The sequence below is a fragment of the Chelonoidis abingdonii genome, chromosome 15 (genome assembly GCF_003597395.2).
Source record: "Chelonoidis abingdonii isolate Lonesome George chromosome 15, CheloAbing_2.0, whole genome shotgun sequence".
NCBI lineage: Eukaryota > Metazoa > Chordata > Testudines > Testudinidae > Chelonoidis > Chelonoidis abingdonii.
In genome coordinates, this window is record NC_133783.1 from 21,684,542 (window position 1) to 21,706,169 (window position 21,628).

Sequence of the window (21,628 nt, forward strand, 5' to 3'; positions counted from 1 at the left end):
ACAGTCTGGAGTTCCGGCTGCTGGCCTCTTGCCAGCCAGGGCCTCGGCTGCCAGCCCCGCTCAGCCCACTCCTGGCCTGAGTGAATGGAACTCCAGGGTGCTGAGCGGGGCCAGCGACCAGGACCCCGGCTGGTGGGAGCCAGCAGACAGAACACCAGACCAGCTACAAATGTCCCATGTGAATGCCTGTTCTCATTTTCTGGTGACATTGTAAATAAGAAGTGGGTAGCATTATCTCCTGCAAATGTAAACAAACTTGTTTTTCTTAGTGATTGGCTGAACACGAAGTAGGACTGAGTGGACTTGTAGACTCTAAAGTTTTACATTGTTTTTTTTCTGAGTGCAGTTATGTAACAAAAAAATCTACATTTGTAAGTTGCACTTTCACGATAATGAGATTACACTATGGTACTTATATGAGGTGAATTGAAAAATATTATTTCTTTTGTTTATCATTTTTACACTGCAAATATTTATAATAAAAATAATACAAAGTGAGTATTGTACACTTTGTATTCTGTATTGTAACTGAAATCAATATATTTGAAAATGTAGAAAAACATCCAAAATATCTAATAAATGTCAATTGGTATGCTATTGTTTAACAGTGCGATTAAAACTGTGATTAATAGTGATTAATTTTTTTAATTGTAATTTTTTTTTTTAGTTTATCTTGTGCCCTAGTAGGAATAAATTTAGAGAGCTAAATAGCAAGGTCCCCCAAGGGTCTGTATGGAGATCTGTCCTGTTCAACATATTCATAAATGATCTGTAACGGGGCATGAACAGTGAGCAGGAAAAATTTGCAGACAATACAAAATTACTCAAAATAGTTAATGCCAAAGCTGACTGCAGAATTACATTAGTTTTGTAATTACATTTAGTTTTGATAAGTGCAAAGTAATGCAGATTGGAAAATATAATCCTAACTATACATACTAAATGATGGGGGATAAATTACCGTCTATACTTGATGATAAGCTGGTTCGTTTATAAGCTGACCCCTGCAAGATGGATAAGTAAAAATGGAAAATTTTATAACCCGTTCATAAGATGACCCTATAATTCAGGGGTCAGCAAACTTTGGTTCCCGGGCCATCAGGATAAGCTGCTGGTGGGCCGAGATGGTTTGTTTACCTCAAGCGTCCGCAGGCACGGAGGTAAACCTAAGTAAACAAAGTGTCCCGGAGCCAGCTGCTTACCCTGACAGTGGGGAAATTTTTTTTGCGGGGGGAGAAGCTGGGAGTCAGGAGAGTAACCCCTGTGACCACCCCCCACATGACCCCACCCTAGGCCAGGACCCCACTCTCTCCATCCCATCCCTTCCCACCTTATCTTGGGAGGGCCAGGGGAGGATGTCTCTGGCCTGGCTGGAGCTGCTGTGGCAGGCTGGGCGGCGCGGCCGCAGCGTGCTCTGGCGGGTCAGGCAGCGCAGCCACAGCCTGCCAGCCCCGGAGCTGCAGCTGCTTTGGAGGCTGGGGGGAGAGCAGCGTGGCCAGAAGTGGAGAGACTCTGACCCTGCCTCTTCCCTTCTGGCTCTGCTGGATATGCTGCCTCTCCTTGCTCCCTCTGTTGGGGGAAGAAGCTGTGTCCCACCTCTCCCTCTCTATACCTGTTCATAAGCTGACCCCATTCTCTGGTGCTTCCCTTTTTTACTAAAAACATTTGGCTTTTAAACAAGTATATACCGTAGTTGTTACCACTCAAGAAAGAGATCTTGGAGGCATTGTGGATAGTTCCCTGATTCACTCAATGTGCAACAACAGTCAAAAAAGTTAACAGAATGTTAAGAACCATTGGCAAAGGGATAGATAATAAAACAGAAAAATATCATAATTCCACTTTATAAATACATAGTATTCCGACACCTTGAATACTGAGTGCAGTTCTGATCAGCCCATCTCAAAAAAAGATATATTAGAATTGGAAAAGTACAGAGAAGAGCAACAAAAATAATTTGGAGCATGGAATAGGTTCCATATGTGGAAAGATTAAAGAGACTTGGACTGTTCATCTTAGAAAAGAGATGAGTAATTGGAGATGTGATAATGGTCTATAAAATCATGTATGGTATGGAGAAAATCTATAGGGAAGTGCTATTTACCCCCTCACATAACACAAGAACTAGGGGTCACCAAATAAAATTAGGCAGCAGGTTTAAAGCAAGCAAAGGGAAGTACTTCTTCACACAACGCAGTCTGCTTGTGGAACTCATTGTCATGGGAAATTGTGAAGGCCTAAAGTATAACTGGGTTTCAAAAAGAATTAGAGAAGTTCATGGAGGATAGGTCCATCAATGGCTATTAGCCAAAATGTTGAGACACAATCCAATTCACCAGGTGTCCCTAAGCCTCCAACTGTCAGAAGCTGGGACGGGATGACGAGGATGGATCACTCAAAATTACCCTGTTCTGTTCATACCCTCTGAAATATCTGGCACTGGTGACTGTTAGAGACAGAATATTGGGCTAGATGGACCATTGGTCTGACCTGGTGTGGCCGTTCTTATGTACTTAATATATTATTTTCTATGAGTTTTTAATGAAAAATTGCCATTAGAGTGTTTTTAACCCCAAAAATTGTTTTTGTGGGGTTATATACTTATTGACTTTCAGTGATTTCAAACCAAATTTGCTCAGTTTAAAAGTACCGTAAAGCTGTTTGTATGTTTGTTTGTTTGTCTCCTAATTGTCAGTCCTACAAATTCAACACCAAATCTAAAAGTCAAAGTGGGTTCTTGCTGGCTCACACATAGTCAATCATAAAGGCTTTGCAACTGGAAATTAGTTAACAATTCTCTTGACCTATTACCTGGAATAGAATAGCTCTGCAAGTCAAAAGTAATAAAAACTTATTTTAGTTAACAAAGTCAGCAGATCTGACTCTGAATATAGACAAGAACAGGTCTATTTAATAAAAAAAGGCCATTTTTACAAGAAAAATTCAGAATAGAAGTACAATTTTAAAACTTTGTGTTCTCCTTTTCAGACGCCTATAATTCTGTGCTGGCAACTAATTTACTATTGATATGGTGTGGTCCTATTTGTCCTTTTTGTTAACAGCATGCAAGACAACAGTTTAGAATCTTCCACTTCAATATCTCAACTTCTGAGAGAGAGTTATTTAGCTGAAACCAGACATCCAGGGAACAGTGAAAGAAGTAGATCAGAAGCATCTCCACATACTTTCCATTATGGCAGTACTTCTGGGGCTTCAGAGGAAGTAGCTGGCCAAGATGACCTTCCAGATCTCTCTGCCTTTTTGAGCCAAGAAGAATTAGATGAAAGTGTAAATCTGGCAAGACAAGCAATTGATCAAGATCCACTTGAAAAACAGGATGAGCAACAGACACATGTACATTATAGCTCTGATCAAGTGAAAAACTGCGGAAAAACAGTTTCAAACAAACAAATGGCCCAGTCCACAGCTTTGCCAACTTCAGACAATGGTCTCCATTCAAACTTTTGCCTGGATCATGTCACAGAAACAAAAGGTTCCAAAGAGAGCACTCAGGATCTAAAGAAACAACAGTTTGGTTCTGAAGCAGAATCCAAAAAGGAATTCCTAAACAAGGCAGCAGATTTTATTGAGGAGCTTTCTTCACTTTTCAAAGCACATAATTCTAAAAGAATAAGACCTAAAACATGCAAAAACTACAGGAGCAAACTTGAATCTAAAAATAAGGCTGCTCAAGAAGGTAGCCCTAGTTTCCCAAAGCTGTCAGAAAAGAGAGAACGACCTTCTATTCCAGTACTTCAAGACTTGGATAATAAAGCAGAGCATATACTTGAAAAAACAAATGATCGACAGGAGGCAAACTTGGAAGCTATAAATCAATTAGAAAGTACAGAATTAACAACAGAGGCAGCACCCACATCTTTATATTTTGAGGAGCCTATCGGACAGCCACCACACTTTACACAAAAACTGAAAAGCAGAGAAGTTCCTGAAGGAACCAAAGTGCAGTTGGACTGCATTGTGGTAGGAATTCCAGCACCTGAAGTCAGGTAAACATATTCAGCTTTTGCCATTTTGCATTTCTGTAATGGCAGGTGGATGTGTTACACTTCTAAGTTGGTTTTATGTATACATTTTAGAAGTTTGTAGCAGAAATTCTTTGATCTTGGTTATTAAAATTAATTAGGAAAAACAATTGCTTTCTTTAAATTATCCAGAGGGTTGTTGCTGTTTAAACTTAAGACATTTAGGGGGCATGCTTTTTCTCTGAATTGTAGAGGAGATACCTGTTAAGAGCTACACCTCTGTAATTAGAAAATGTGTTATCTCCTTTCTGAGAAAGATTTGTTCTTTTTATGGGAACTTAGTGATTAATCACAGTGAACCAGCTAAATATAGCTATGTGCATGATTCTTGTTGCTACAGTTTGAATGCATTTGGGTTGAGTAAGTAGAGGATTGTATGACCAAGAGATTTTCACTAATAAATGTAAAAATATAAATGATGAGAGATTAAAAATCCCCTCGGAGCCAGGAACTCCTTAATGCTAATACAGGATCTGACAAGGATTACACTCGGAGCCAGGAACTCCTTAATGCTAATACAGGGTCTGACAAGGATTCCCTCTGTAGCCTTGGGAAAGTCACTTAACCTTAGTGTCTTCAACTGTGAAATGCTTTAACTAATCACGATATGTTACTCATGTGGTTGGACAGCTAAACCATGTGGTATAGTTTCTGCCTACATCTCAGGGGAATTTCAAGGATTAATTAGGTAATGTTTGTAAAGATCTTTGGTGATGAAAGGCACTATAAAAGTGCTAAACATTGTATGCCAGGGACACAGATTGGGAAATAGTTTATTGAAATTCTAACTTTTACCTTCAAATTCTCAGATTTTATTGATGTTTCTCAACCTAAACTTGTTTAAAGATAGCCCATAGACTAAATGTTCTCAGTCACCTGGGTGCTACCCCAATGAATGCAATAAGGATGCATCACAGTAACCGAAAGGAGAATTCAACCCTTCCTCCAAAGGATCTGATTGTTGTTAACAGAAGAGGTAGGTGTATATTGTTTCTAGGCTGAAATCAAAGGGAAGCATCTTAATGCATAGCAATGTGCATTCCAGTATGTTTCCTGCCCAAACTCACTGCTCAGATTAACAGTTTCCTCTGAGACCTTTCTTTGTACTCCTCTTGTTCAGACTCCATCATCACAAATGCCAAACTGAATTCAGCTCTTTGTCTGGTAGAAGAGAAAGAGGATGAAAGAAGATAGTAGTGTAAGGGAGTTGCTTTTCCTGAAGAGACTAGAGGGGAAACATTGCTGAGTCCTAAATACAAATTCCCTACTTTGAAGAAATCTCTAACTTCTCAGATTCCAAAGACTCCGAGGCTGACTTGTCCAGGCACTTTGCCTTGAAGGATCTTCCCTATAATACATTTTAAAAAATTCCACAAGACCCACACTGACTCACACTGGGAGCCGGACCAAGTGGGTCCTATGAGATCTAACCCAGATCATAAAAGGTTTGAACATCTCCCTGAAGCAGGTGGAATTAGGGGCAGGGATAGAGGAATCCCAAAGAAAATAAAACAATCCAGGAGCATCCAAGCTCAGGAGAAAGCTTAGGCTCAGTAGAAAATTCTGTTATTAAACCAGCAAATAACAGTAAACACTAGGAAGAGGCTAAGTTTGTACTGTGTGTATGTGTGTGAGTTTACAGTGTGTTAAAGAGCAGACTGGGAACACCTGCTGCTTGCAAAGGGTTGTCTGGTTTTTTGTTAGTAGTTGTTGTTAAGGCATAATGTAGCTTTTAGCCTGAAAATCCCACATCTCATTACTCCTGCAAATGGGCAGTAATAAACACTGGGCATGGGTAGAAGGAAAATCTATCCAGAAAACCAAGAATATTTTCTATCTTCCAGGTTCAAACTAGCCAAGATTATAATTTGTGAGAACTAATGAGAGCATTATGTGGTATTTTGTGCCGCGTGATTGCAATTGTCTATATTATAAATTTCCATATACAATGATCCTGACTCACTCATAGTCATTGGTTCCAGGAAAAATAAAATCAGTAAATAATTTACTTTTGGATCAACTTCCAATGAGCTATGGGGACTTGAGCAAACGGTATTCACTAAAAATATTACGTATCTTTGGCATGGTGTATAGAGCTGTCAAAGACAATAAAGAGGCATCTTGTTGCCTCTAGATGCTGAAATGTGTTAGGACCTTGGATTAGAAAAAGTATTGGAGATCAGCCTACTTTGAGGGTAGCCTTTTTTGAGAAGGTGTGTGGTGGGTTAGTGTAATGGCTGTGAAGTTATGCAAGGAGAAGACAGCTATATTCTTATAGCCAAGAAAAACAGAAACAAAAAAGGCAACAACCTCTGAAAAGCAGGAATTTATCAGCAGTTCATGAAGCAGAGCTTAATGCGGCGTTCATGGAATGCTTGTCCCTTCCCCTAACCTTGCAGAAGCCTCTCTCCGAATGCTCAATTGCTTTAATAGTCTGGAGTTGGAGAAGGGCAATGGCTTCTCTCCAAATCATAATTCACTGCCCCCCCCCCAACACACCCACACACACTCCTAGGCCTGTAGGACATTCTGGCACAAGTTAATATGGGAGTGGGTCAGTAGTAACTTACATTAGTCCTCCACTGACCAGTGGAAGGGAGCCTGAGGAATGAGGACATGGATTGTCATGTTAGATGTGACAGCATGGCTTCTGATGGAGTATTTGTGTGGCAGAAAGGTAATTTGTTTCTATAGTACAACCTGGGTCTTAAATATACCCCTACAAAGACTATTTCAAAAAGCATGTATTAGAGATGGTTCAAACTAAAACCTCTAGTCTGAGGTTTGGATACAAGCTATTGCCTTGAACCTATAATGCCTGAATCCAAATACCAAATTTGAGTGCATTTGCATTGAAAGAAGTTTTGATTTGGATTTTGAAATGCCAAGTTTAGAAATACTTAGTTCCGTCATGTTGGTTTGATCTCAGTTATTCTGCCCTTATTTACACTGGTGTAAATCTGAATTACTCTACTCACTTCAAAAAAGAACGACTGTCAACACAAAATGTTGTTTAAAAAATTTCTTTTTTTGATTCACAAACCTGTGTTAAGATGGTATTAAGAAAAAACAGAAGCTAACCTTATCATTTGACATTCAGTTCACATTGCTGGTATCAGCCATCTTGACAGAATGTACTAGCCTTCTGCACACAAAGTGGTGGAATACATGTCCTAGAGAAGAATGCCTAAAAGGAACACAGTATCATGGGTTGTCTGCAGCTACAAATCTGATTAATGTTTTTGCTGGGCTTCAAAGCATATGATATGATCCTTCTTTTTCCAAGAACATGCATCTGGGCACTTGAGAGTGCATTACTTTTTGTAGCCACTATCTGAGGTAAATGTCAATTAACTTTTAGCAGATATTGGGATTGCAATGTGGGTTTTGGTATTACTGATTTACTTTTCATGTTAGCCTGTCATTACTACTGCTGAGCAAGCACTTTTCTAAACAAGTAATTTAAATCCAAAATGTTATCATGATTTCAGTGCTTCTAAATCAATGAGTTTCAGTACTGCACAGAGATGGGTGCAAAGAATTTCCATCAGCGACAGATGGATTGATAGGAATAACTGCTACCAAATGTTCAATAGTAGCAAGAAATCAGACAGATTCTAGTTCTTTTGACTCAACGGCAAGATGGAAGAAGTCAGAGATTTGTGATAAAATCTCCTGATCGTATTAGAGGCTGGAGTCTTGAACTGAACCTCTCATACCTGGGACTGCCTGAATGATTTGAGGGATGAGCACTGGAAGTTTCCTAAGGGATCTGATCAGAAATAGTAATGTAGGGAGGGAAAGGTGTCTACTCTATGACAACTAGAGCTGATTTAACTATTCATTATGCATATGATTCAATGTTAATTTAGCCACTTACTTGCCTATTGAATTATTCATACAGTTATGATTTTCTTTAAATATATTTGTCATTTGTCAATTTTTGCTGAATAATTAGATTAATAACTTTAAGACTATGAGAGACAAGATGGGTGAAAGAGACAAGCTTTCAGACCTGAAGAAGAACTCTATGTCTCTTGTCTCTCTCACCAACAGAACTTCATCCAATAAAAGATATTACCTCACTCACCTTATCTCTCTAATATCCTGGGACCAACACAGCTATAACACTCCAAACTTTCAGACTATGAGTTGTTCACAAACTGTTCACTTTGACTATTCATTGTTTCCATTGTGTGATGGAACAGCTAAGATACATGATATAGTTTCTGCTTTGACTGGCTGATGAAAATGCTTTTTAAAGGATGAATAATGAATAGTAAATAACATACTTCAGTATGAATTTTCAGACAAATAATAATTTCTGCTAAAATTTGCCAAACTTTAGAATTCACGAATATTTTCACAAATGCCCAACAGTTGTCTGAACACCTATTCATAATAAATAATACAACTCCACAAATTGTAGCAAACCAAGCTTGGCATTTTTGTTTCCAAATGTGCCCCTTAATTTTTAGAAAACTATTTGACCAGCTCTGGTGAGAACACTTAAAATATGTTGTTATAGCAACAGTGAGGTATCAGGTAGACAACTTTTACCCCCGAAAATGTATACAAATAAAATATGAGTTATTTGATGGCAACAGAATTCATTTGTAAATTTGTAAATTTCCCTCTAAACCCAAACCTAAAATTCCCTTACTCAGCTCAGCTTACTTAGCTGAGTGGGTAATCACTCAGTGAAGGACAGAAAGGGTGGGTGGCACAAGAAACTGATTTAAAGTAATGGTAAGTGAGCCTCTGAAGATTTGATTGTTTTGATTTGAATGCTTCTCCGGACCCATCCAAACCTTTGAGGCAACCAGGCCTTAATGTAAAGATGGTTGTGTGTAAAATGTAGTGTAAATAAGCCCATAGGTGGCAAATGAGGCAATACCAAATGCCTCAGGAAGATTTAAGAAATTAAGCACATCACTAGGTGAAGTTAGTTAAGCTTATCTACAAAGATGTTTCAATGTACCCAACCTTTATCCCTTATATTTTATATCAGTTTTATGCAATGCCATAAAAAAGGAGAAATCAAAGAATGACATCACAAAATCTGTTTATGCTGACCCCAAAACTGAGTTCACAGCTAGGGAGAAACACTTATTATTAAACATTTATGTTGAGGTAGCACCTAGAGTGCACTCAAGATGCAGCTCCATTGTACAAGGCATTGCATGAACATATAGAAAACAACTACCCTACTCCAAAGAATTTATCATTTAAAAAGTTAATTTGAATTGCAATTTAACCCCCGCCCCCCAAAAACTCTGAAACAGTGAGTCACATTTACTTTAGCTACAGGTCAGATATAAGATACGTATTTGGAGTGAGGACCATCTAATTCTTTTAATGAAGCTAAAGGTTGTGAGGACTTCTCTCCATGCTTCCTTCTGCATCTCTTTTTTAAAAAATTGCTAAAGTAGTAGGTCTGACATACGTCCTTCTTATTGGTGGCAGATGGCCCCTCCTTATCCGCTCAGGCTAAGAGGGGTCTAAATTTTTTCCAAACTGTTTGGCTCATCTCTGCTAGGTTAATTTTACTTATGAATCACATTGCATGATTTGGCACACACAACCGTTCTGTAAGTGTCATGAGGATTTGAAGTGCTAAAAACAGGCTGCATGTCATGAAATTTCTATGAGAACACTCTCTAACATACACACAGATAGCTAAAAAAGGTTCATTTGAGCACTGCTTTGTTTAAGAAAATAGATCTGTGATTGATTAATTTGTAGTTAAATTTAGAAGTCATATAATCACCATTAAGTTGAAAAATATTTCTGAGAGTTTAATAAAAATTCATTTCTTAGTTTTTATCTCTTTAAGCCATGGGGCCAAACTTGTCTTTGATATAATTCCATCCAAGTCAGTGGAGTTATGCCAGCGATGAATTTGGCCGTAGTGTTTGACGCCGGTTGGGGTTCATGTGAATCTGGCTTGTGTAGTGGAACTATCACTACAATTTGTGACAGGAATAAAATGTCAGTGACAGAGAGTATTGATTCTTTAGTCATGCCATGTATCTCAATGTTAGTACTCCCTTTGTAACTAACATTTCATTACAGTATTTCAATGGTAAGAATAATATGTTAATTAATAAGGATTATATCACAATCTGACATTTTATATGATGGATATAAAATCCTGCTAAAACATTTCCTAAAATGTTATTTTACAATTTGTGGTAGTGAGGAGAGGACTATTAGGGTAAAAACATACCTTTTATTTATAAAAATTAAAAGGGCATTTTGTACTCTTGATCTTTTTGTTTTCTCTTTCTGTAATCTCAAAATAATTAGTGTATGAACTTTAAGTAAGATGGAAGTAGTGATTAAAAATATACTACATGGGAAAACTGAGCCTATGTCTGAACCATAAATTGAAGTTTACTAACTCATGTTGCTCATTTTGAAGGGGTGAGAGGAATAGTAACTGCAGAGGAAAGAACAGCAGTAACTGCATTATACATTGTCTATAACAGAAGACTGCATTCATGAAAATACCCTTGACAAACAATGGAATGAAGAATAGATTCCACCCTACCCCTATAGAATTATAAAACCTTTCAATTTTAATCAAAAAGTTGATCAGCAGGAGCACATATCGCCCTTTCATTTTAGTATTGCTTGTATCAAAGTATTTACTGTAATGTGTCTTGTTTTGTCTGTGGTTTGTCATACATACACACACACACACACACACACACAGCAAAGAACCATATAATCTTACTATGTAGTCAGTAGAATAGCAATAGTATGAGGCTGCCTAATCAGTCCTTTAAAAGAGAGGCTTCTTTTGAAGCTTCTTTATTTTCACTGCACAGTTTTATCTTTTTATATTAATTTTGATGTGTTCTCTCTTCTGCCATTTTGGAAATTATCTATAGTCCATTTGGCTTTTTAAGAAATGTGTAACTGTCTCTGCTCCTTTTATAACGATTGCAGATAATGGTATTTCTTAAACTTCTGACTGAGCTCCTCACTACCGAATTTGGCTTCCAGTAATAGAGTGTTTATGAAGTGTTTTGAAACACATATTTAACAAGGTCCATGAAGCTTAGAGGCAGCATCAGCAGTTGCTATGAAGTACAGTTTATTGGATCACAGCTCTGTCCTGGGCAAACCGCTGACTGAAAAACATGCCAGGGCATCTAATTTTGCCCACCTGAGAGTTGAAGACCTAGAAAATGAGCAAAGTAGGACTGGAGGGGATAGAAGAATGTGATCCAAGGCTCCTCTAGATGATGACCAACTAAGAGATCAGGGTTGTGGGCATAAAATTTTGCCATTTTCTCAATGGCAAAATTTCACAAAAACAATGTGAATATATTTCACATAAGCAAATCTGTATTTCAGCTGTGAGAAATTTAGGAAGGGAAAACTGAGTATGTGTCAAAGTTCTCCCTGTTCTCAGTCTGTTGTAATAAAATTATGTTACTGGGCTCTTGTCTTTATATATGCTTACATATCTGTCAGTTGTAATTGGTGGTTTTAAATTTGTAAGTACTTATTAATTAAATCAGTTTATAGTGCTTGTTACAGTAGAGGCTAGTAACTTGTGAAAGTGGGAGGTAAAACTGACACCTAAAGGCACAAAACTGATACATCCAGTCATTCAACCTTGAAATCCTACTCTGCAGTTATAAAGGAGTGTCTTTCTAATAGGATGTCAGTGTGGTAGGCAATCTACACTCTACAGGGCAGGAACTCCCCTGCAGAATAAATAGAGCAGGGGTAGGCAACCTATGGCATGTGTGCCAAAGGCGGCACATGAGCTAATTTTCAGTGGCACTCACACTGTGCGGGTCCTGGCCACCGGTCCGGGGGCCTCTGCATTTTAATTTAATTTTAAATGAAGCTTCTTAAACATTTTTAAAACCTTATTTACTTTACATACAACAATAGGTTAGTTATATATTATAGACTTATAGAAAGAGACCTTCTAAAAATGTTTAAATGTATTACTGGCACGCAAAACCTTAAATTAGAGTGAATAAATGAAGACTCAGCACACCACTTCTGAAAGGTTGCCGACCCCTGAGACAGAGTTTTCAAGTTCCAGGACTGAACAATCAAAGTCAATTAATTGGACAGGTATAGATCATACTACGTCTTATTCAAAATAATATACCCTGTGCTCACATTAGGCTTTTATGATTTACGGGGCACAAATAGTATCTAGTTTGTATCTCAGTTATGTAATAAGTATTGAAGTTTCACTTCTTCCTGCATGCCTATCATGCTGTGTTTTTTACAGAGCTCCCTCAGGCCTCACTTATCAGTCTGCACATAATTCTGCTAGAGTTCATCTTTCAGTGGTATAGGCTGCTTACCCTTCTTTTCTCAGGAAGATCCTTTAGGGACGATCCAGAGTTCATATACTGTCTGATATATATCCCAAACTGATCTGAAATGCAGTACTTCCAACATGCTAATGCAACTGAAGTGTTAAATGTAAGCAATTTTATTTGTTTAGTCATATTCTTAATGATCTGAGGTACAAACACATTCTTAATGATCTGACCCTCATGATGTATAGTAGGAGACACTGTGCAAGCACAGTATAGTTTATTGTTTGAAAGTCTTTCCTAAGGTTTTCTTCAATGAATTTATATTTTCTGTAATATATTTTTACTTGCCATTTCTTTGATAATATTTGCTTGTGCTCAGTAGCTCGTACACAGCTTTTACTTAGTTGAATTGTTTCTAGAGTTGGGTGAATAGTTAAAACATAAGAACGGTCATACTGGGTCAGACCAATGATCCATCTGCTTCAGTATCCTATCTTTGACAGTGGCCAGTGTGAGATGCTCCAGAGAGAATGAACAGAACAGGGCACTTCTGAGTGATCCATCCACTATCATCCGGTCCCAGCTTTTGAAGGCTTAGGGACACCTGGAGCATGGGCTTGCATCCATGACTATATTAGCTAATAGCCACTGATGGACCTATTCTCCATTATTTTATCTCATTATTTTTTGAACCCAGTTATACTTTTGGCCTTCACACCATCCCCAGCAATGAATTCCACAAGTTGACTGTGCGTAGTGTGAAGTACTTCCCTTTGTTGTAAACCTGCTGCCTATTAATTTCATTGGGTGCCCCAGACTCTTCTGTTATGTGAAGGGGTAAATGATACTTCATTATTCACTTTTGCCATACCATTCATGATTACATAGATCTCTATCATTAGGGCTTCATGTCTATCATGGCAGTCATGGAAGTCAGAGTTTCCATGACTTCTTGAGACCTCCGTGACTTCTGCAGTGCCCGGTGTGGCTGACTGCAGGGCCTCCCAATAGCCAGCCCTGGGGCCAGTGGCTCAGGCAGACCTGGAGACAGCCACACCAGCTGCTGCTGGAGCTGCTCTGCAGCCAGCCGCTTGGGTAGCCCCACAGTCAGCCACACCAGCCACTGCTCTGGTGGCCCCAGGCAGCTGGCCCCAGGGACCGCCTGAGCAGCGACCAATACAGCTGGCCCTGGGGACCAGCTCTGCGCTCCTATTGGCCAGGAATAGTGGCCAAAGGGAACTGCGGGGACGGTGCCTGCAGGCAAGACCAGCACATGGAGCCTCCTGCCTTCCCCTCCCGCCACCTAGGTGCCAGAAGTGCTGGCCACTTCCGGGGTGCAGCACGGAGCCAGGACAGGCAGGGAGCCTGCCTTAGCCCCACTGTGACGCTGTCTGGGAGCTGCCTGAGGTAAGACCATGCCCCAACCCCCTGCCCCAGCCCTAAGCCCCCCCCCCACACCCAGAGCCACCTCATGTACCTCAAACCCCTCATCCCTGACCCCACCCCAGAGCCTGCACCCCTGCTTCAGCAGTTCGGGTGGCTTTTTTTCATTTTTTTTGCGTCTGGGGCGGCAAAAATGGTAGAGCTGGCCCTGCCTCCCTCACGCCAAATCCTTCAGCTCTGCTCCCGAGCCTGGAGCCCCTTCCTGCACTCCAAACCCCTTGTCCTCAGCCCCACCCCAGTGCCCACACCCCCAGCCCAGAGCCCATACCCTCTTCCACAGCCTAACCCACTGCCTCAACCCACTGCCCTCTCACACACACCAACTCCCTCAGCCTCACCCCCCAGGTCTGAGTCCCTCCCACACACCAATCCCCTCATCCCCAGCTCTGCCCCAGAGCCTGCACCCCCAGCCAGAGCCCTCCCCCCCACACCACAACCCTCTGCCCCAGCCCTGAACCCTCTCCCACACTCCAAACCCCTTGGATCCACCCTCACTACATGAATTTTGTTATTGACACATCACCTTCATACTGGTCACGCATGAACATAAAAAATTAGAGGGAACATTGATGCCTGAGCAGCAGTCCCCTAGCATTCTGTTAGCTTTTTGATGGCCACTGCACACTGAGTGGATATTTTCTGGGAATTAAGTTATCTGACAATCAAATGTATTTGAAAAAAAAATCAGAATTCACAGAATAATATCCACTGAATACTCTATTCAACCAGTTTTCATTATTTCTTCAAGTTAATTAGAAAAATGGCAGAAAACAGAAAATACAACTATTGCTTGTAAGAAACAGTATTGCGTATATGTGGAAACTGTTGGGCTGGATAAACTGGACAAACCTCAAAAGGTTTATAGTTCAGAATTAGTTTAAGTTCAATATCTAAAAACAGATGCTTCTGCATTTTATCCAGAACTTTTAATTCCTGACTTCAATATACCATAATACCTTTCCTTCTCGCCACCCTCCATCAATCTGAGTTTTGCTTTGGAGTGAAACCCAGCTACTTTTTACCTTCCTCCATTGTTCCCTCCACATCATTAAGGGGCAGCAGGATAGCCTCCTCTCTCCTCCTGCTTGTTTGCCTAAGGGTGAACTGATAGGCAATCTCAGCACCAAATTCATGGAGCTGCCTTCTGAGGTGCTGCTTTTACAACAAAATCTAGACATGCTCCTTTCTTTCCTGCGTCTTCTACAGCATTGGCTCTTTGAAATGCAAAGAGATTTGATATCTCTACGTGCTTAACAAAATATTTTGAAATCCCTGTTTTCACATGAGAAATAGGATTTGGGATTTCAGGTTCAGGCCCAGTGTAATCTGCACCATCTAAATGAGTGTTAAAAGGCAACTGTAGCAACAAGACTTAGAGAAGAATTTAGGGTCCAGCAGTCTGAATGGCCATTTGCCCCTGAGAAGACTTATTCTGGAGATATCTTACAATGTGGTAGAAAACGTCTTTTCCTTGGGATATACACATTAACTTTATATATGTAATGATCAAGTGGTCACAAACATGCAGCAACACATGACAATGTAAGGAGTCATGTTAGATTAAATTCCAGTCCTTTTCTTTACTTTGCTCCAAGCTGAACATGACATTTTACAGGGATGAAGTTTAAGAGAAATTTCTATATCAGGAATTTATACCAGGCAAGTACAGATGGATCTAAACTAAAACACCAGATCTGAACACTCCCAAACTTTGGATGAGTTCAAATCTGGATCTGAACTTTATGGGTTGGGCCAAGCTGTGCAGGAAAGGCAGATGAGACCACCTCCTTTGGCCCACACAGAGTAATCCATTTTGTCTGCTCCCTCTTGGATTTTCATAACTGCATTGATCTTTTTAAAAAGTTGTTAAACACATGTACCAGAAACATGGATACCAAATACAAAAAACAAGGAAGAATAACAATCTTTACTACTGTATAGTGATCCAGTCAATCGTTCCAATCCCCAGGCCACACATAACAGACATCAGAAAGGTATGCTATTTGAATGATAAGATACTTACATACACAAGCTAGTGAAATGGAGTTAATCAAGAGATGCTTGAAAGTGTTATAAATTTAAGGTTAGATTTTTCTATGATATGTCCAAAAAATTAATGTACATTTGTGCATATAATGTTTTTGAAGTAAATCTAATGTAGTTCATATAATGAAATGAGAAACTGAAGCTGAATTCAAATTAGGACTCTATTCTCTTCCCCTATCAAGTTATCAGCGAGATCCCTGTATCTGGAAAAATATCACATTCTTGTGTGAAATAAACTAATATGTTAATAGGTATAAGTACTGTATAGATTGTAGCTCTATTATTTGTTGTAATTAGGTGTTCCAAAAACAATCAACTGCCAGTTTAATTTGCCTAAGGTATGTCTCTGCTTAGGACAATAAACCATCTGTTTTGTTGTTAAACTGCCTTCTGGTTGTCAAGTTTTTGTTATGATAAACTGTAATCTTGTCTTGCAGGTGGTACTGCGAAGGAAAGGAGCTTGAAAACTCACCAGACATTCACATTATCCAGTCAGGAGATCTGCACTCATTGATTATTGTTGAAGCTTTTGAAGAAGACACCGGACGTTATTCTTGCTTTGCTTCAAACATCTATGGGACAGACTCAACTTCTGCAGAGATATACATAGAGGGTAACATTATAAATCTTTGCAAAATGAAACTGATCATAAATCTTTAAAAATAGAAATATGTGTTTTATGTACTAGCACGAAATTTACTGGTTTGTTGCACAGCTCATTAGTGGAAAGTCAACAATTCCAGTCTATTAATACATTTTATCATTTTGTCTCTTAAAGTTCTTTTATACAGGTATTCTTACTGCTCTTTAAATACATTTTTACTAAGCCTTGAGCCTGCAACGACCTCAGATCCAGGACCTCTTGCAGATCTCATTGTAAGATCAGGGACTAAAAGTGCTAAGATTGTGATATCTCTCTATAGTTCTTTTCTGTAGCTCCTCTAGAAAAAGGAAAACTCAACCTATGTGTCTAATTCTCCATCAATCTGTTTTTCTCGTACTTGTTGCACAAACATTTGAGGAATATGATAGTTCAGGCAATAATTATTATTTCAACATGGAAAACTGAAATGTAGCCTGAGATTCACCTGTTATCCCAAACCTGTAGCTGTTTACAAACAAGTCCAACACATACTTTGATCCTTATATCTGCATATAATGTGTACTGTAAATGAAACTGAATGTATTTGTTTTCTGATATTTAAGGCTTTTTCTTTCATATTTTCCATCCTTATGTTCCAAAAACAATTCATTTAGCTAAAAGTGGGTTCTGTCTAGCCTGGCTGGGTTTTTACACTGGACCCATTATCATAGTAGCTGGACTGCCTCACAAATTTTAACAGAAATTCAGAGGATCTTGATTTCTCTCTTTCCAGACTCTAAGCAGAAGGATTTTTTATTTTATGTTTTTGTTAAGAGTGTGTGTATGTTGTGAGTTATATGACCTAACTTAGTTTGGCACTATACCCCTCCTGACTGGTCAGTAGCTGTTGGTGCCAAAAACTGTTAACTGGCTAAACACTGGCTGTAACACTACCGACAATAAAGAAATCTCAGTACTAGGTAACTCTTATATTGTAGCTCATGTAGGGCAAAATTACCTTCTATTTCAGACATTTACACTTTTGCTTGGTTTCAGTCTTGTCAGCCCATTTTGGATAAAAATGCGAACACAAAATAAAATTGTGCAAAAATAATGCAGTTTAATATTTGTGGTTGCACAGGAGAGAACAGAGAGGCCTGCAACCAAGCAGACAGTGACCCTTTATTGGGTTCTGATTGGTTAAAGATGTCTCACCTTGGGATCTACATCTTTGTGTAGATAGAATGAGGGTCATCTAACTAGAGCCTTTTTATTGTTTATGGGAATGAAGAGGAACCGCTTTGTTGCATCTGTAAACTTAATTGTCCTTCAGTTGATTCAGGCCCTGAATTAACAAAGGACTCTTATAAGCTTAGTTTATTTTTAATGGCTCATCCCAACACTTTTTTCAACTCTGTCCTAAGGGTCAAAGACAAAGTTTAAGCCTTGTTACCCCAATTTCATTTATTATTTCAGTCTCATAAAATGTAATAGAATAACAACATTATTCAATTTTTTCAGTCATTTTAATTGTAATCATGTATTTCCATGGGTGTAGTCTCTTACTTTTATATAATGGAAAGAGAGTTTTCACGTTTTCAGTTATTTATCTTTCTACTTCAAATAAAATGCCTGCATGGCTTATTGATGACCTAGCAAGTTTTACAACTAATCCCGTCATGACATTATTTTATGGTTCTTTCATGGGTTGTTCTTAAACAACATCTAATTCTGTGCAACCTTCAGATACTTTTTGTTAATTTAAATTGTTTATGAGTTTCACGCAAATGACCATAAAAGACAAATTTAAGCAGCCAGACAACCTTCTCCTGACTTAGGAAAAAGCTAATAGTAAATCATTACATTTTTTTAAATGGCTCTGAAATGGGCATATTTTTTTAATAAATGTTTTGATATCTATGTGGAGTAAAGTGTTTCCTTGTATCTATTTGATTCCAACATTCAATATTTAAATTGTAAGAGTGTTTATGGGATATATATGTATGTACCTTCTACTTGGCTTGGCAATGTAATATTACATTGCCAAACCTAGCAAAACCTGCTGTAGTCCCATTTTCTATGTATTTTGAACATATTACTCTATTTAGGGCCAAATCGTGAGATCCTTACTCTTGCTAATGAGTATCTTACACCATGACTACTCCCATTAAACTCAATGAGACTGTTTGTTGAGGAAGGTACAACTCAATATAAAGGTATCACAAACCATCCCTTAATGATATTCTCTCTCTGTTTCTGCAATTTGCCAATGAAGGGACAAATCATGAGAAGTGCTGAATACCTGCAACACCCACTTAAAACAGTGGGAGTTGTGGGTACTCAGCAGGTGCTTACTACCTCTCCAGATTTGGGCCACAGTCTGCTTTTATAAAAGACAATTGGAATTGGATAGGAGACACTGCTGAGTGAAGACATTCACTACTAGGCACCTCAAAGAAAAAAAACAAAACAGATTCTGACGACAGAGAAAGCAGAGTCAGATACTGTCTTGAATACCAGGCCACTGGCAAATGGAGCTTTGATTCCTTTTACCAAAACAATGCTGAACAGGCACTGGCTGGAGGAGGAACCAATAACCCAAAGAATACTAGATGTGGTTACAGGTCCTTGATGTTTTTGTGATAGTAATACCAAATGTCTAAGTATAAGCGCTTATTTGACCACACAATACTTCCAAAGACACAGAGCGTAGAACAGTCAAAAGATTTAGATATTAGTGACATTTTAAGGAGGAATTGTGGGGCATCCAGCCAAACATTCACTTTAGACGATGTTTTCCTCACTTGAATCCATCCCATTTCAAATCTGTATTGGCCCAAGATTTATCATTAGTAGTGTTGCATTTAATTCAGGATACGGTGTTGCTTTTAATTCAGTATACTGCGTTACTTCATTTTTACTGCACATAATCTTTTGGTTTGTTTTAACTTTATACTCCTAATTTTAAAAGTCTATATGAGAAATCCTAATAATGGAGGTTTGCGTACTTACTAGACAAATTGCTGAAAATTTTGATTCCATGTGAAATGTTTTTGCCCTTCCATAGGTGCCTCCTCTTCTGAATCTGAGGGTGAAATTAGCACAGAAGAAATGGATCAGTAAGTGTTGCTTGCATTAAGATATTTCAAAAATTTTACTGTAAAAAAAAAGTAGGTATGTGATTAAGTTTTTAAAATATGTTTAACCTCTAAAATATACAATGGGGAAATTTGTGGTTGTTTAAGTGAGCAGTTTCCCTTCTTCAAAGTGGTACGTGTACAGATCCTCAGTGTGGGTCACCACCTGTTTTTAGCCATAAAGTACAGAATCAAAAGTTGACTGGATGCTTGACAAGAGACTACCCCCCACCTTCCAGGGACCCCCCTCAGTTTCAAGATGCTTCCAAAGCTAGCTCCTCTGGACTCTGAAACAAACAAACAAAATCTCTCGTTCTGCATCAGCACCTTGCAAAAATAATACTAAACAAGAAAAATTCAACTGCTGCAGAGAACTGTAACCATAAGTTTAAAAGATCTCCCTTTTTCAGGAGGTCTGGATCCATGGACCTATCCCTTCAAAGAAGGGAAAAATTGCCAGGTAAGCAACCACAAATTCTCCAATTCTCTCTCAGAGCTAAGTCCATAGATCCTCAGCGTGTGATTTTCTCAACAGTGACAAAATTCCTAGGGAAGGAACAAAATAATGTCACTGAGAGACAGGATTCCCCTACTCTATGAAATCTGCAGCATGCAAGACTTGCCAATCAATACCTGCATCAGCTGAATACTTTGTATATCTGGTAAAATTTGGTAAATGTATACAGGGATGAACATGTTGTAGCTTTACAGATTTTATCATAAAAGACCTCCCTTTCTCATCTCTTGATGCCACCACCACTTGAACTAAGTGAGCTCTGGTGCCCACTGGAGGTTTGAATTGTTTTGCTCTGTATGTGTCAGTAATGCACCGGCATATCCACTGTGAGATTGATGATTCTGATGCCTTAAGTGCTTTTTTTTTTTTTTTTTTTATGAAATAAGACCAGCAAGGCTGTTTTTCTTATGCAGTTCTTTTCAGACAAAACTTAAAGTTCTCCTTATATTCAGCTAATGCCATAGCTGCTTCTTTGGATGAGACGGATGTGGACAAAAAGAAGGCAATGAGATCTCTTCTACTTAATGAAAAATCAAATCTACTTTTGGAATAAAGGTGGGATCCATTTTCAAAACCACCTTATCTTTGTGAAACTTGCAGCAGGATAGATCAACTGACGAAGCTCCCTACTCTGACACCCTTCTTGCCAAAGTGATAGCGATCAAAAAGGTCATTTTGATAGCCAGATAATACAATGAAACTGATTTCATAGGTTCAAAGGGTGCCTGCATTAAGGCATCGAGCAGCACAATGTTCAAATCCCAAGACAAAGCTCTCTGCACCTTAGGGAGATGCAATAGCTGAACTACTGTAATGAAGCGCTGAGATTGTTGAAGATGACTCTTTCAGAAATTTACTATATATCTATGCTGTTGCAACATTTGGATCAGTGACTGAGTCACTTGAGCGGGCCCCTCCTTCAACGGGACTCTGATTAGAATGTTGTATAGGTATACCTATATCCTCTTCTGCCTCTGAGGGTTCATTATAAAGTAAAATTATGAACATAAGCCAAAATTATGACTGAAATGTGTTTATCAGACTAGTCTGGGGAGTGGGTAAACCTGTTCCTCAAAGACAAAGGACAAGCTGATACCTCTAGCCAGGTTTCATCAAAGTTGATTGGCAGTCACCTATCAAGAGGCCATATTTGACAATGAACAGAGACAGGAATAGGTTGAGCTGCATTTTAACAAACATGGAACCTCTTTCACCACAAGACTCTGTGTCTCCGTCCTCACAGTGGGAAAGAACTTTATCTAGGGATAACTCCAGGAAAATGCAGGAACTCTGCTGAACTAGTGAGGCATTATGTCCAGTGTTGGAATTTGCATTGCAGGAAGATTTGTTTCTCCCCTTTCAGACTTAGCCTTGGTCCATTTGCTTTTGCAGTAGTCTTGCCTTCTGTACTTAGAGGAGTAGTTATGAAAAGGATATGTAGACTATCATAAGACCAGCTATTCCTTTTCCCAGATTTGCAGTTAAGAGGGGTTTGTAAGGTCTTTTTTAATTTATCAGAGGATTGCACCATCATTTTGTCAAACGACTCCCCTCATAAA

General features: G+C 38.9%; 1 protein-coding gene across 5 annotated transcripts in view; it reads left to right on the forward strand.

Annotated features, from left to right (window-relative positions):
* MYPN (myopalladin) overlaps positions 1-21,628 on the forward strand; it is a 131,191-nt gene that overhangs the window by 34,648 nt on the left and 74,915 nt on the right. For all 5 annotated transcript variants that reach the window (XM_032795265.2, XM_032795261.1, XM_032795264.1 and 2 more), the window contains 3 exons: positions 3,063-4,007; positions 16,270-16,445; positions 19,483-19,534. In XM_032795265.2, the coding sequence (XP_032651156.1) occupies positions 3,064-4,007; positions 16,270-16,445; positions 19,483-19,534 (1,172 nt within the window). In that variant the 5' untranslated portion in view covers position 3,063. The remainder of the gene's footprint in view (positions 1-3,062; positions 4,008-16,269; positions 16,446-19,482; positions 19,535-21,628) is intronic.